Raw genomic sequence first — 12,835 nt, 5'->3', positions numbered from 1 at the left:
AATTCCACTACAAAGTGGGACTTTCCTGTGTTAGCAACATTTATTTAATGAGTCATAAGTAATTACAAGCACTTTGATAGGAGACAAGCCTTTCTTCCAATGCAAAGCTCCATTAAGTGTGTGCTATCCACTCACATTTATGGAATACTACTTTATTGATTTACCCCAAAATAGGGAAACTGTTGCCAGATATTCTTCAAGTTCCCTTAACACAGACAACAGCCCTTCCTGAACATTAGAAGAAGTCTAAAATGAGCACACCATTAAATACAGAAAAAAATTATTCTGTAAGGGATGTTCTGTACTGGAATCTGCAGAAGTACAGACATACTTATGGGCAAGATAGACCAGCAAGATTGATTGATTATTCACATAGGCTCACCAGGATTCTCTAAAGAGAAAACAAGATTTAGATGCCAAGAGAATATGTAAACCTTTAACCCATTTTCTCTGCAGAGTCTACAATGAATCTTTTCCTTTCTTGTTATCTTAAGCAAAATTCACCTATAAATGCATCCTCCCAAAAAATTGCTTTGTTTCTTCCATGTGCTCAAAAAGCACTGAAAGCACTGGAAACACATAGCATTTTCTATAGGTTGCCTGTTACTCTTTCAACTTGCTACTACAAAACCCTACAGAACACAATAAATCTCAGAGAGAGGTTTTAATTAACAATTAGCTTGATCCCTGAACGCACATTAGACTTGCCACCTCCTTCAAAAGGGAGTTAACCTTGAATTTCCACCTCACAGCCTACATACAGCTTGCAGCCTATTAGCCCACTTCAGTTAGCCAGCCACACACCCCAAACAAGTCCCTCGAGCCCCACTCTCCCAGCAACAAACCCTCTGCATGTGTGTCATAACAACCCTCTCTCAGGGGCTTGCTTCAGTCTGGAATAAGGTACTGCTAAAAAGCAACTCCCAAAGCAAAATCCAGGCTATTCTCTCTTAAGGAGTCAGCCTGGAGACTGTCTTTCACATGGATGAGCTGCATCAGTGTTCTAGCACCACAGCTTTCCCACTCGCTCTCTTCTCAGAGTTGACAGGGCACTACTGGTACTCAAACCCTGTGAAAGAGCTCACCTCTTGTTCACGTATAGATCACATACAGTGCAGAAATACTTGGGGATAAGCTATTGCATATCAAACTTGCGAGAAAAATCTATGCCTATGTCTGGAGACAGTGTCCAAAACTTGTGTTCAGGACCAACTAAATTTTCTTGTGCTGCTAGATAGCCTCGGCAGATTTTAACAGAAGGGCTTAAGTCTGGAAAAACCATCACCACATCATTTAAAAAAAAAAAAAGGAAACCACACCCACCAGCTCTCAATCCTGTTCAAAACATAGTCACAAGGTCCAAACAACCCAGTGCTGCAGACAATTCCAAAAAGCTAGTACTAGAAAGCAAAACAGAAAAACTAGTAGGAATAGAAATTGTTACGAAATCCTTAGTCATTTCTCTGCGTGCCTACCTATTCATCCCATTATTTTAACGCACGTGTTTGACACTACTGTAACAGCATCCCAACTATCCCTGCACTATTTCCTGTTTACAGTTTTACTAAGCTCCACCACGTGCAGTCAGTCAGCAGGTGAGCTCATGACTTCCAAGCACCCACACCAAGGAACTGAACACCATGCATCTCTAACACTCCTACCTGATTAGGAACAAACACTGATGGCCTTCAATACAGAGCAATCCTTATTAGAGAATTTAAATCTTTCACTTAGCACTTAACTCTAGCTCAATAGCAGGGTTTTATACCTGCTGAAGTATTAATTTCCAAATTAAACCTCAAGTAAGTTATCTTCTTTCAAATCTACCTTAAATAGTCCCTGGATTCACCTATTGCTTTGCCTGTTTAACCCTGGAAGCAAAGTATTTGTGGCCTCACAGCAGCCACCTGTACCATCAGGCAGTAGCTGAAGAGAACACTGAGAACTAGCCAATAGTTAGGAATTACTGCACCTACTTCTCACACAGCTTTTAAGAGAGCTTGGCATGACTTTGTTCAAAGAAAGAGATGTGTCCTCATACTGAACCATGCTTTTCTTCTAATGATCAACAAGGACTGACAGCTGGATTAAAGATGTCATTAGGCAAGAACAATTGGCCAATTAGGTTTTTTTGTTGTTTTTTTTTTTTTAAAAAAAAGGTCAAACCAACTCTAGCTTTCAGCAGATGTTTTTGATTGTTATTTAGACATGCAGGAACAAGCTTATTCCATGGAGAAGGCGAGCAAGAACACAATTAAGACTACAATTAATTTTTAAGTTTAAAGATGAAAGATAATACTACCTACATGGATGTCACATAGCATAAACTCTATTTTAGATGATTATGTATTAAACAGGTTTACATAAAAGGTGATTGACAAAAACACATTTGTGAGCTTCCTTGTTTTTGAAGAAGTTCTTTACACTTAGTAGCCTCAGAAGTTCTACAACCTACACTTACAGTTCTCATGAGCAACGTGATGCTTTTAATGTAGGACAATTCTGATGAGTTCCTAAAAGAAATCACTAATTTAATGTGGACAAAGTGCTAAACAAAATTAACATGAACATTACAAATTAAAGAATGAGGTGTTTAATTTTGTCATGAAGTTTAAAGTTACATAAGCATGTGATACTTAGTTTCTCAGCTTTGATAAAGTATAAAAGAGTTACCAGCTCTTGTATTTACCTACTTACTACTCTTAGCTTTGTGTCTAGTGTCTTCAAAATAGTTTTGGATGCTCCTACAGTTTTTTAATTAGGTCTTCATTTCTATATAAGAATATGAAGTCTTTCATATCAAGCATACTGTAGAAGAATTCAGAATAGATTGAAATGAAAGGTGTTTGCAAGGTCTAACTGGTACACTGAAAAATTGTTTATTACACTAACTTCAACTAAGTCATGCGAAGTCAGTGGCCACTCCTTTTCAAAGGTTTCTCTGCTCCACACCACAGTAAGTTTTTAAATAAGCAAAGATAGACGGATGTTTGGAGAGCCAAAGCTAGCATAAAAGAATAAAGCAAATACTGTCATCTCAGTATTGCCAAGTGCTGCACAGTTTTAAAACATGTTTAATATTCTTAAAGATTTGATTCTTGGAGAACTCACAGACTCCAAATCCTGGTGCAATGACCAAGTAAGAATCAGATCTGCATATGAAGATGATCTTTTATCCAGTACAAAATTTGGTAGTTAAAGAACAGCAATACTAAATAAGCAACAGAAGTTCTGCGGTAGATAAGAACAAAATACAACAAATGCTGTCAAAACCACAGCAACACCAGAATAAAACTCAACCCCCCCAAAATACATTCTCATTACAGCAACTGTATTTAGTGTTTAAAGTAGCCTCACTCATTATTGTATCTAAGTCCCAAAGCAAGACAGCTCAGTATTTTAAGTGGCAGTAGCCTCTTTCAACAATGGGAAAAAGAAATTTTTGGTTGTCTCAAAGGATCTAAGGCCAACTTTTAATTTTTGTTATCACTAACTTGGGCATATTTACCCTAAGTTATATTATCTTCAATCAATATATGAAGTCATGATGGGTAGTCCATGTTTAGTTAACAATATAGACACCCAAGTCTCAACTGCATGAGATGGGGAGAAATCCTTTGTATTAAAGTGTTCAAGCACATTCTCTTGTGTCAGAAGCTGCAAAAGGAAGAAGCGACCTCACATACCCAACAGTCAAACTATGGAAGTTCAGTAAGCTAGTACTTCCAATATTATTTTAAGTTCTAGAGGAAAAACAGTTTATGTTCTCAAGACTATCAAGTTGTGCTCATTCACAACCATTTTTGGAATCTACAGCTTTCTTCAGCTTTGCAAAGAGGCTCTAAAGCTAGCCACTGGACTGGAGATATCCATCCTGGCCTCGGCCACCACTTACAGTCTAGACTCATTCCCTCTAATACCTCAGAATGCCACATAATTAACAAAAAACAGATTTCCACTTGGATTCTTATCTTGTTAACTTTGCTTTTTCACCTTACATTGATCTGCTAGAGACTTCGGTGAATCTCACAAATTATAATTCATAATCATGCAAATCGCTTGTTGCTCTAAGAGTATTTCTTCTCAAGATTTTTGGAGCACCATCAACATCAAAATAACTGGTTATAGGAAACTAACATTTAAAATAGGAGTGGTCCCAACTAAGAATCGCTTCTACTTGTTCCAAGGAAAACCACATTTTATTTTTGACCTCTTTGTAAGCAAATAGCAAACCACAGGGCATGTAACCATACATTCATCATATGGGTTGACTTTTTTTTAAATGGAAAAAAATGCATCCAGCTCTGCTACAGACCACAGTATATGGAATATTAAGCTGGCTGGTTTTAGAGAGAAGAGTGAATTCATAACCCAAAAGGCCAGAAAGCTCCTACTTAAAGCATTACATATCCTAGAAACCCAAGGGTGTTGTCACAGACCAGCCTCTAGGTCCTGTCTCTCTCAAAAAACCATTAAAAAAAGACAAGAGTTTGAGCAAAGAAAAAAGTACAACCACAGAACACCAACTCTTGCAGTAAAAATTAGCCTGTCTTCTCTCTTCCCCAGACAGCTGGGCTTTTTTTGCTTTTGATAATCAGAAGGTATTTACATCTCAATTTTTGCTTTAAGGTCCCTGATTTTCAAACAATCCTGTTAATCTTATGACCCATAAAAAGTATTTCTGAAGCCCGTTAGAACACTCAAAAAACCGAACTTCCCCATTGTACACAGGAAAAGGCTTCTTCTATGAAATTTGTATTTGGCAGATACTGTTGAGATAACATCTGGACTTGTCATTCCAACCTATACGTGTTTCGTTAATTACAATTAGTACTTACAGAACTCTGAATAAACTGTTAGACACAAGAACTGAGAACATGCTGAATCTCTACCAAACTTATTCATGTCGTTGTGTTAGTAACTTAGTGTCAAAAGTAACATGCTAAAAGTTAACTTCACTTCCTCCTTGCTGAACCCTAATCATTTCTTGCTTTTTCTTTTAGAGACTCATGCATTAAATTAGTCTGAGGGGTAGCTTTTTTTCTTAAAAACAGACAATGCACACTAAGCTAATTAACCAAAGGTTAATTTTTGAAAGTAGAATTCAGTTACCACAAAATGCTTGATTGGTAATACAGAAACAGACTAAGAAACCAGAAGCTACAGAGGGAATGTATGTGTATCTCTTCAGAAATGTCATTTGCTAAAGCCAATGAGAGGTAGCTTCCCTGATTCACATTATCCTCTTTATACAAACATAAATTGCATTTTGTTTCAAACATTCAAGGTTAACTTTTATCCATAAAAAAATGCACCAAAGTTCTGTATGCAGAACAGTGAAACCAACGCCGCTTATATTGAATCTATGGCAAACTAGTGACTGCCAAAGCAGTCATTTAAAACAAGCATTTTATGTTTTTGTGGGTAATATTGTCTCCCAAGTAAACTTTAAGTGGTTTGCTGCTGAAAAATGTGAATTTTTCTCTGGCTTCTAAAACAATCCAATAGCAAATACACTTCAACCAAGTAACACTAGACATGCTTTTAGACATAAGGGGAACTATGTGTTCTACAGCAAAGTCTAGTCTGGGGAAAAAAAAAGATTAGCAGACGAAAGTGAGTAAGAGCACAAAGCCAAGGAATAAACTTTTTTTTTTAAAGATTACAGTTTAAGGTAATGTTACTACACTATCAAAACTAATTACGATATCTCTAAAGCTACCAACCGTTTTCCTCACTCTTCTTTCCATGGTTTTGATCATTGAGTTACAAAAGGAGGTGAGAGGAGCAAATCACGCAACCGGAGAGTGGTAGGAAAGTACAAGCACAAACTCTCTTCTGATTTTTCCCTTCAAGCACTGCAAGTTCTAACAGCTTTATTAGCAGAAGAAAGTAAGGCATTATGTCAGACTTCTCACTTCAGGAAATATTCTGCTTTGTGAATCTTTGCATTTAAACACCAGGTTAAAGGCTTTTGAAAGAAATTGCACTTAGTTTTCAACATCAAATGCAAGTTCCAACTGTCTTCAGGATATGTGAGCAATATTTCAAAGATGATAAACACAGGGAAAACATTCATCTCGTTAAAGCCACTTCCCTGTCAGTGCTTGCAGAGTAGCTATAAAACACAACAGAAATAGAAGTAACGCCCTATTATTATGTCAGTGATAAACTGAACTAGAAATAACAGTGATAGCTGCCAAAAGGCTCAATATGGAGTTAGCCACTATGGGATGTTCTATTTCCCCCCCCCATCCAAAAGTATCTAATCAGATTGTTTATTTAGTGCCACCGAGGCCAGTCATGCTTCAAGTCAGACTGGTCAGGAAAAAACCTGCAACCATCTTTCCTACCTAGACTCAGTACACCTCATCTCATTTGTCCATTAGCAAGTCGTTACCATCTAGTTTGGCAGGTCCTTAACATCTGAAAGATTCACAACAGAGAGATCACATTGTTTTCAGTTGTAATACCTTCTTCTCTAACAACCAAGTACTTCAACATAATAGCATAGGTTTTGAAATTCCAAAATTTCAAAAGCAGAATAAAAAGGATCAAAAAGCTTAGATAAACTTCTTCAACATGAAGCACAAGAACAGGGGTTTTGCAAGACATGCTTTTACTTACTTTTTTTTTTAATATGTTATTATCAAGGATTATAAGTATTGAGCCAAAACAGCTTATTTTAAAAAGAAAAATATCAGAATTTGGCTCGGGATCTTTCTCAGCCCTATATGAGCTTATCAGGAGTTGGCTCCACACGCAAAATAATCAGCAAAAGCAAGCGGTTTTATCTAGGTAGCAGAAATTCTCAAGAGCCTAAAATATGCTCTGTCAAAGCAGACATTGGTTTGTGGAACACGCAAGAGTGGAGATTGTTTGTTTTAATTAGAAACATCCTTTTGTGCCAGACCACGCAGCTCTTGGTATTTCTTTATCTACAACGCATAGGACACAGATGTGGATTTCAGCACGTTTTGTAACAGAGTACATGCCAAGATCATTAAGTACGAACGTCAGACTCCACAGCACGCCTCTAGTTGTGCTCCATCTGTTGTGAGCCAGCATTAGCTTGCCCGCCTGCCATCGGCTACGAACCCTGGACCACGCATGCTCTGTGCCTACACAGGCCCACGGACACGGGGGAGAACAGAGCGGCTGGACCGCGTGGCACACACTGATTTAAGGAAAGGTGCCCAGGGAGGCAGTGGGGGACACTTATTTCTAACAAATGGTCAGAGCTAGTCATCTTGCATGGCACTAACTTACAGAATGGGTACTACGAGTCAAGTTCAGTGAGCAGACACTTTTTGCTGTACATATTAGGATTGCCTAAGTGAGAAGCTGAACTATTGGAGAGAAGTGCTCTGATGATTTCATTGTTCAATTATGTAAATAATTTAATCTTTCACACAGACAATACACTTAATCCCTAGACTTACAAATGCTTACAAATTTCCACCTATAAAATTTAAAACCCTTTAAAAAAATTTGACACCTTGTTTGATTAGAACAGCTGCACTGTTACTACCTGAAATACTTTCACTAGAAGAAAGAATAAGCAGCAATGTGCAAGTGAAGAATATAGGTTCAAAGTACCTTTTAACCAGTCTGGTAATATGCTGATGCCAAAACCAGGGCTGGTTTTGTCCTGAAGCTTTTCATTCTCAACACACCACTTGCCTAGCAACTACACAAGAGCAGCACGAACTGGTACGGTTCACTGCAATTAACAAAAAAGTAACCTCTTTCAAGCATGCTAATTTTCATTTTGGTTAACAAAACAACCAGAGTCACCCTGTGGCCACACAACCTTTGGACCCTGTGGAAGGTAGAGAATGAGAGGAGGCCCAGCAACAGGCCAGCAAGATCTGTTTAAGCATAGCATGAAGTGCTAAGGATAACTCACATGTGGTGACTGAATCCTTGCAGTTCTGTGGCCAGACATTTTGGCACATCTCTCTATCTCAGCTACTCATTTTTCCCCACAGATGCACCAGCAATTTACAGACCTGGAAACTAGAAAGATACCAGAAAGCATTCAGCATCCAACTGCACTCAACATCCTTAATATACTTCAGCTGGAACCATCCTGCCAGGAGAAGAACAGGCTACAAACACTTGAAGAAATTCTCCTCCAAACGGCCCTTCTGACCTGAAGATTAGGCTGTAGATAGCTATTCCTTCCCCACAGCATGTATTGGTACCTTTACTTAATTTCATCTGAATGATGATTGTTTCAAGGCAACGTGTTTGACAGCACATTAATTAGCAAACAAGAGGGTAAATGTTTTTGTACTTATTGCTTTGAATTAAAAAATTGTTTTCAAGAGCAAGACAAACCAAGTTTACAAGCAAAGCATACACGGTTACATAAAAAATCACCACCACACTAAACCAGATATTCCTGATGACAAGCCAATCAATATGCTATAATAATAAGCTATGGCTTCAGCCACCCGTTCTCAGATGTCTAGTAATTCTAAGGGTAGCTGGATGTTTGGAACTGTTGAAGAACAACCAAAGTATTAAAAAGAAAACACCTTGAAAATTACAATGAAAGAAACCACTCTAATCTGTAAAGTAGTAAAAGCCAAAAGAGACGACCTTGAAGGCAGGTAGTAGTAGTTGTCTCCTGTGTGCCTCAGTATTTGTCCCACTTAATGTAGTTACAGTTAAAATCTAAAACCAGAACCAGGGAACGCTTGCTCACTCTTCTACTTGTACATTTTTGAGTCCTTGCAAGGCTCAAAAATGAGGGTTGGGAAGGCAGACATTACATGGATAGACAGAAAGGCAACTACCAGCACCCAAGACAAATACATCCTCCTGTGGGCCACTATAACTCCCTTCCAACAGTCCTGACTGCAACTACACTGAAAACAAAACGTGTACTTAAACACAAGGGTAGAGAGAGCATCACAAAATAACACAGATGGGGGAACTTTCATTTTTAAGTGAGGAGGGGAAAAAAAAAAAGTTAACAGATTACAGCAGACAGTCTGCTTTAACAGATTGCAAGAACAAAATGGCCATCTACTTTGTATTTAGGATGCTTCACATCTTCGCTTGGCACAAGAGGATAGTCTGATCTCATCCATACCAGGCTGTGACTGACAAGTACTCAGTGTGTTTACTACTAAACACCGTCTCAGCAACTGATGTGTACACAATTGCTCAGAGCTTACAAATGAGAAGAATGAGCAATCAAAGCAAACGAAAAGTCAGGAATAGGCTCTATTATAAGTTAATAAGACGGGCAGCCACAAACTTAAAAAGCTATTCCCACCATTAAGGACTAAGAAGATGACAAGGCGTACCACTTTCAGAAGTTTTCTGAGACTCTGAAATAAATTACTATCTTCTTGTTGTTTTTGGAAGTGAGAAAAAAAAAACACAACCCTGCAGTAATTACTCTAAAACTGTTGCAATAGCCAGTGTGTTTTAGAATTAATAACGACCTATACTTATTACAGCGGCACTCCATAAACACAAAACTTTAAAATGAAAGGACGTTTTAGTTATGTACTTCAAGTCTGCTTCTCGACAGAAAGACGACATGCAATTAGTACAAGGTATTTCACTTATTTAGAGACCTAACTATAATAGCATTTACAGAGCAAAGGGAAAAGATTTCATTAAAATGAAGTTTTGCCAAAGATTATTATGTGGAACAGTAAATTTGAACCACTCCCTGTTTCCTGTGCATGACTCTTCAAGACAATTCACATGCAATTAAGAATTCTAATTCTCTACTAGCTCCATTCCCTAATTCCTTAAAGCTTTAACCAAGTTATTTTAGTGGAGCTGATTAACCCCAAATTGCAAACTCTCGAAGTGAACCAGAAGTCAATTTGCTTAGGACTTGCGTGTCAGAACAAGTCCTCCACGTCAAAAGTCAGCAGAGGGCACTGTGACACATCTACAAATTAATATTTTGCTGCTCTTTTGGCCCTGAAAAATAGGAGGTCAGTCAGGAGAGAGAACCCAGCTGCAGCCAAAAGAACTGCTGCTCCTTCACCAGTCAAAACAACAAGTATTCCTGATGGGTGCCCAAACACAACAACAGGGCTTCTTGGACCTGCTACAGACAGCGCATGATATCCACAGCTCTCCTATGCAACAGAAAGTCATCACACCAAAATTAAAACACTACATAAGAGTCTTAGCATCAGATCTTAGAAGCTATGTAGTGGTTAAATATATTTCCATCTTTCTTATGGTGTTTAAGGAAAATGTAGTACATGCCCTCCAAACTCATTACACACAAATCGGAGAAACAAAGCCACTGGAACAGGTATGTCCGGAAAGGAACCAGGAAGGAAAACAGATCAAATAAAGGAAGATAACATAATGGACACCGAGAAAAGACAAGGGGGACAGTCTCAAGACCATTGCAATTAAGACCTCTTACATCACACCACATCTACTTTTGTGCTACTTCCCACCTTCCTTTTCCACGTGAATTTTGCTCTATTAAGCCAAATCAAACAATAGTCTCAAAGCTGTCCAAGTTCTCACTGAACATTTCTCCCTTCCTGGGAGCTGAACACCAGCAAGCTAGATAAGTTCCACAGCTAGGAAACAAGGACACAAGAAGGTGAAGAGGACTTATAAATAATATTAGGGACTCCCTTTTTAGAAAAATAATTAGGGCACACAAATGAGTGACCAGTGACAACCTGAAAACCAAACTACACAAACCCGTACAATATGTTGTCCTTTATTGCTTCTTGCAATAAACCTGTGGATAGCAGTAGCTGTTCTCTTCATTCCCTGTGCTATTGATTAAACCCACGGAGGACTTAGTCCTCAAAATACAAAAGCAATCCTTAACAATTCATTTCATGGATAAAACAACTAACTTGACAAGAATCTGGTCGTTACAAACTAGCATCATTGGTATCACCCTTACAACCAACACAGTCTAAATTGTTAAAATATAAGTTCTCTCGTTGGTGCCTTTACATAAAGTAGAAACAGGTTCAGCTATATTAGCTACATTGGATATACAGAAAGCATGTGTGTATCTCCTCCCTCTAATGCTGTGTATTGCCCATGCGAAGACCACGTTGATAGAACACAAACAAAAATTCTTCCTACAGTCTCTCTCTTCCAAACCCATGTCGTCCTTGGTGAATCCTGGAACACAATGCTCTACTTTGCAAGTTTCAATTATCTGACAAGTCTCAGGGAGGGCAGGGAGAGCACTGCTACTTATCTAGGTGACCAGACTGCAGCAGGAAAACGTACGTGGCAGCATGAGAAAGCTTCCTGACGACAAATTAAGTTTTCAGATGAAATTACACCAGGCAGCTTAATGGGGATGTTTGTCACCATCAAAACAGGGAAATTCTATTCTCTTGCCTTTTAGGTCATACACTCCTGCTACATATTTTGCACTAATTCAGATGTTTGTTAGACTCCTTTGTGAGCATATTTATTTCATTTGCCTGGCAAAAAGTCACACACAGCAAATCTCAGCTCGAGCAACCCAATAAGCACCGAGGCCCCCACAGACACAGAGGTACTCAGCAAGGAGCACAAGGAAGACTCAGTTGCTCAAATATTACTCAACATTTGTTAGGGAACATTATTCAAATGAGCAAAATAACCTACCAGTTTCATGACGAAACAGCACAATGCCAAAAACAAGAGACCAGAGGTTGTACTGGAGTTTATTCCTTCTCAAATAGAACTTGAACAATGCATAAGATGATACTTTTCACCTAAGAAAGTCCACCCCTTTGGTTGGCAAAAAAAAATAATAAACTTCATAAAGATAGACTGACAGTATGTTGTGTATCTCTTCGTCAGCTGATAACCTATACTCACCACAGACACTCACTCTGTGCTCACAAGCATTCTCCTAGCCCTTTTAGCTCTGGTGAGAAGGAGAGCAGTTACCAAACAGACCATATAGGTTAATTTGGCTCAATTTACATACAACGGATACAATTTACCTGCGACAGGCTCCGGCAGCCTAAGCTTCTTGGCTCTGCAGCCCTGGGAGACATGCATTTAACAACGGAAGAAGCACGGTGGGACCCGGGGAGACAAATCTATGCTCACCAGGAGTCCGGTGCTGGTTTGGAGGTGGCTTCTGAGAGCAGGACGACCCTCCGAGGCAGCCGGCAGCCCACCTGCTGCCAGACCAGCCTCACCCTGCCTAGAGCCACCGCTCCTGCTACCTCACCCCTTTTCAAGACAGAGTTTGAGGGGGGTGAAACCCCCTCTGAAGCGACTGAATTCCTAACAGCGGAGCGGTTCGTTAGAGCAGGGCACTGCCAAGCCGCCGGTGGGTACAGCGCGGCGGCCCTTGGGCCCAGCCACCCACCGCCCTCCCTCTCCACCGCCCCGCCGGCCCCCGCTGCACCGTGGGAAACCGCCTCCCGCCCCACCTGCGCCGGCCAGGCCGCACCGGAGCGGCGGGGCCGACCGGCCGCCCTCCTGCCCGCGGCCCAACGGCGGCTCGACGCTGAGGGGGACGGGGGGCACGGAGCAAAGGGAGCGCCACCTCCCTCCCTCCCTCCCTTCCACCGCCCCCGGCCCAGCCCCGCTGGGGGAAACCCCACCACCGCCCACGCCCGCGGGCGATCAGCCGCTTCCCCCGCAGCCCTACCGAGGGCTGGCTCTGCCCGTTTTCCCCGGGCCCGGTACTCACACGACGGCCCGTGAAATCATCCAGGAGACCATCGCGGCAGCCACGGCGGTGGCGGCGGCGCGTCCCCTCAGCCAGCCCGGCCTCAATGGCCCCGCCCCCGCCCTCGCCCCATTGGCTGGGCGGCTGTGCGCGTGCGCCCTGGCTGCCGCGCGGGCTCGGGCGCGGCGGGGT

The 12,835-nt window shown here is 40.7% G+C and overlaps 1 protein-coding gene across 1 annotated transcript in view; it reads right to left on the bottom strand.

Annotated features, from left to right (window-relative positions):
• The window catches only part of REEP3 (receptor accessory protein 3), a 39,353-nt gene extending 26,579 nt beyond the window's left edge, over positions 1-12,774 (bottom strand). Inside the window, exon 1 of the mRNA XM_014940551.1 lies at positions 12,665-12,774. Within this exon, the coding sequence (XP_014796037.1) occupies positions 12,665-12,696 (32 nt within the window). The 5' untranslated portion in view covers positions 12,697-12,774. The remainder of the gene's footprint in view (positions 1-12,664) is intronic.
• Positions 12,775-12,835: the final 61 nt, after the last annotated feature.

The sequence above is a fragment of the Calidris pugnax genome, unplaced genomic scaffold (assembly GCF_001431845.1).
Source record: "Calidris pugnax isolate Ruff unplaced genomic scaffold, ASM143184v1 scaffold39, whole genome shotgun sequence".
NCBI classification, from domain to species: domain Eukaryota; kingdom Metazoa; phylum Chordata; class Aves; order Charadriiformes; family Scolopacidae; genus Calidris; species Calidris pugnax.
This window is presented reverse-complemented; position numbering and strand designations above follow the sequence as displayed.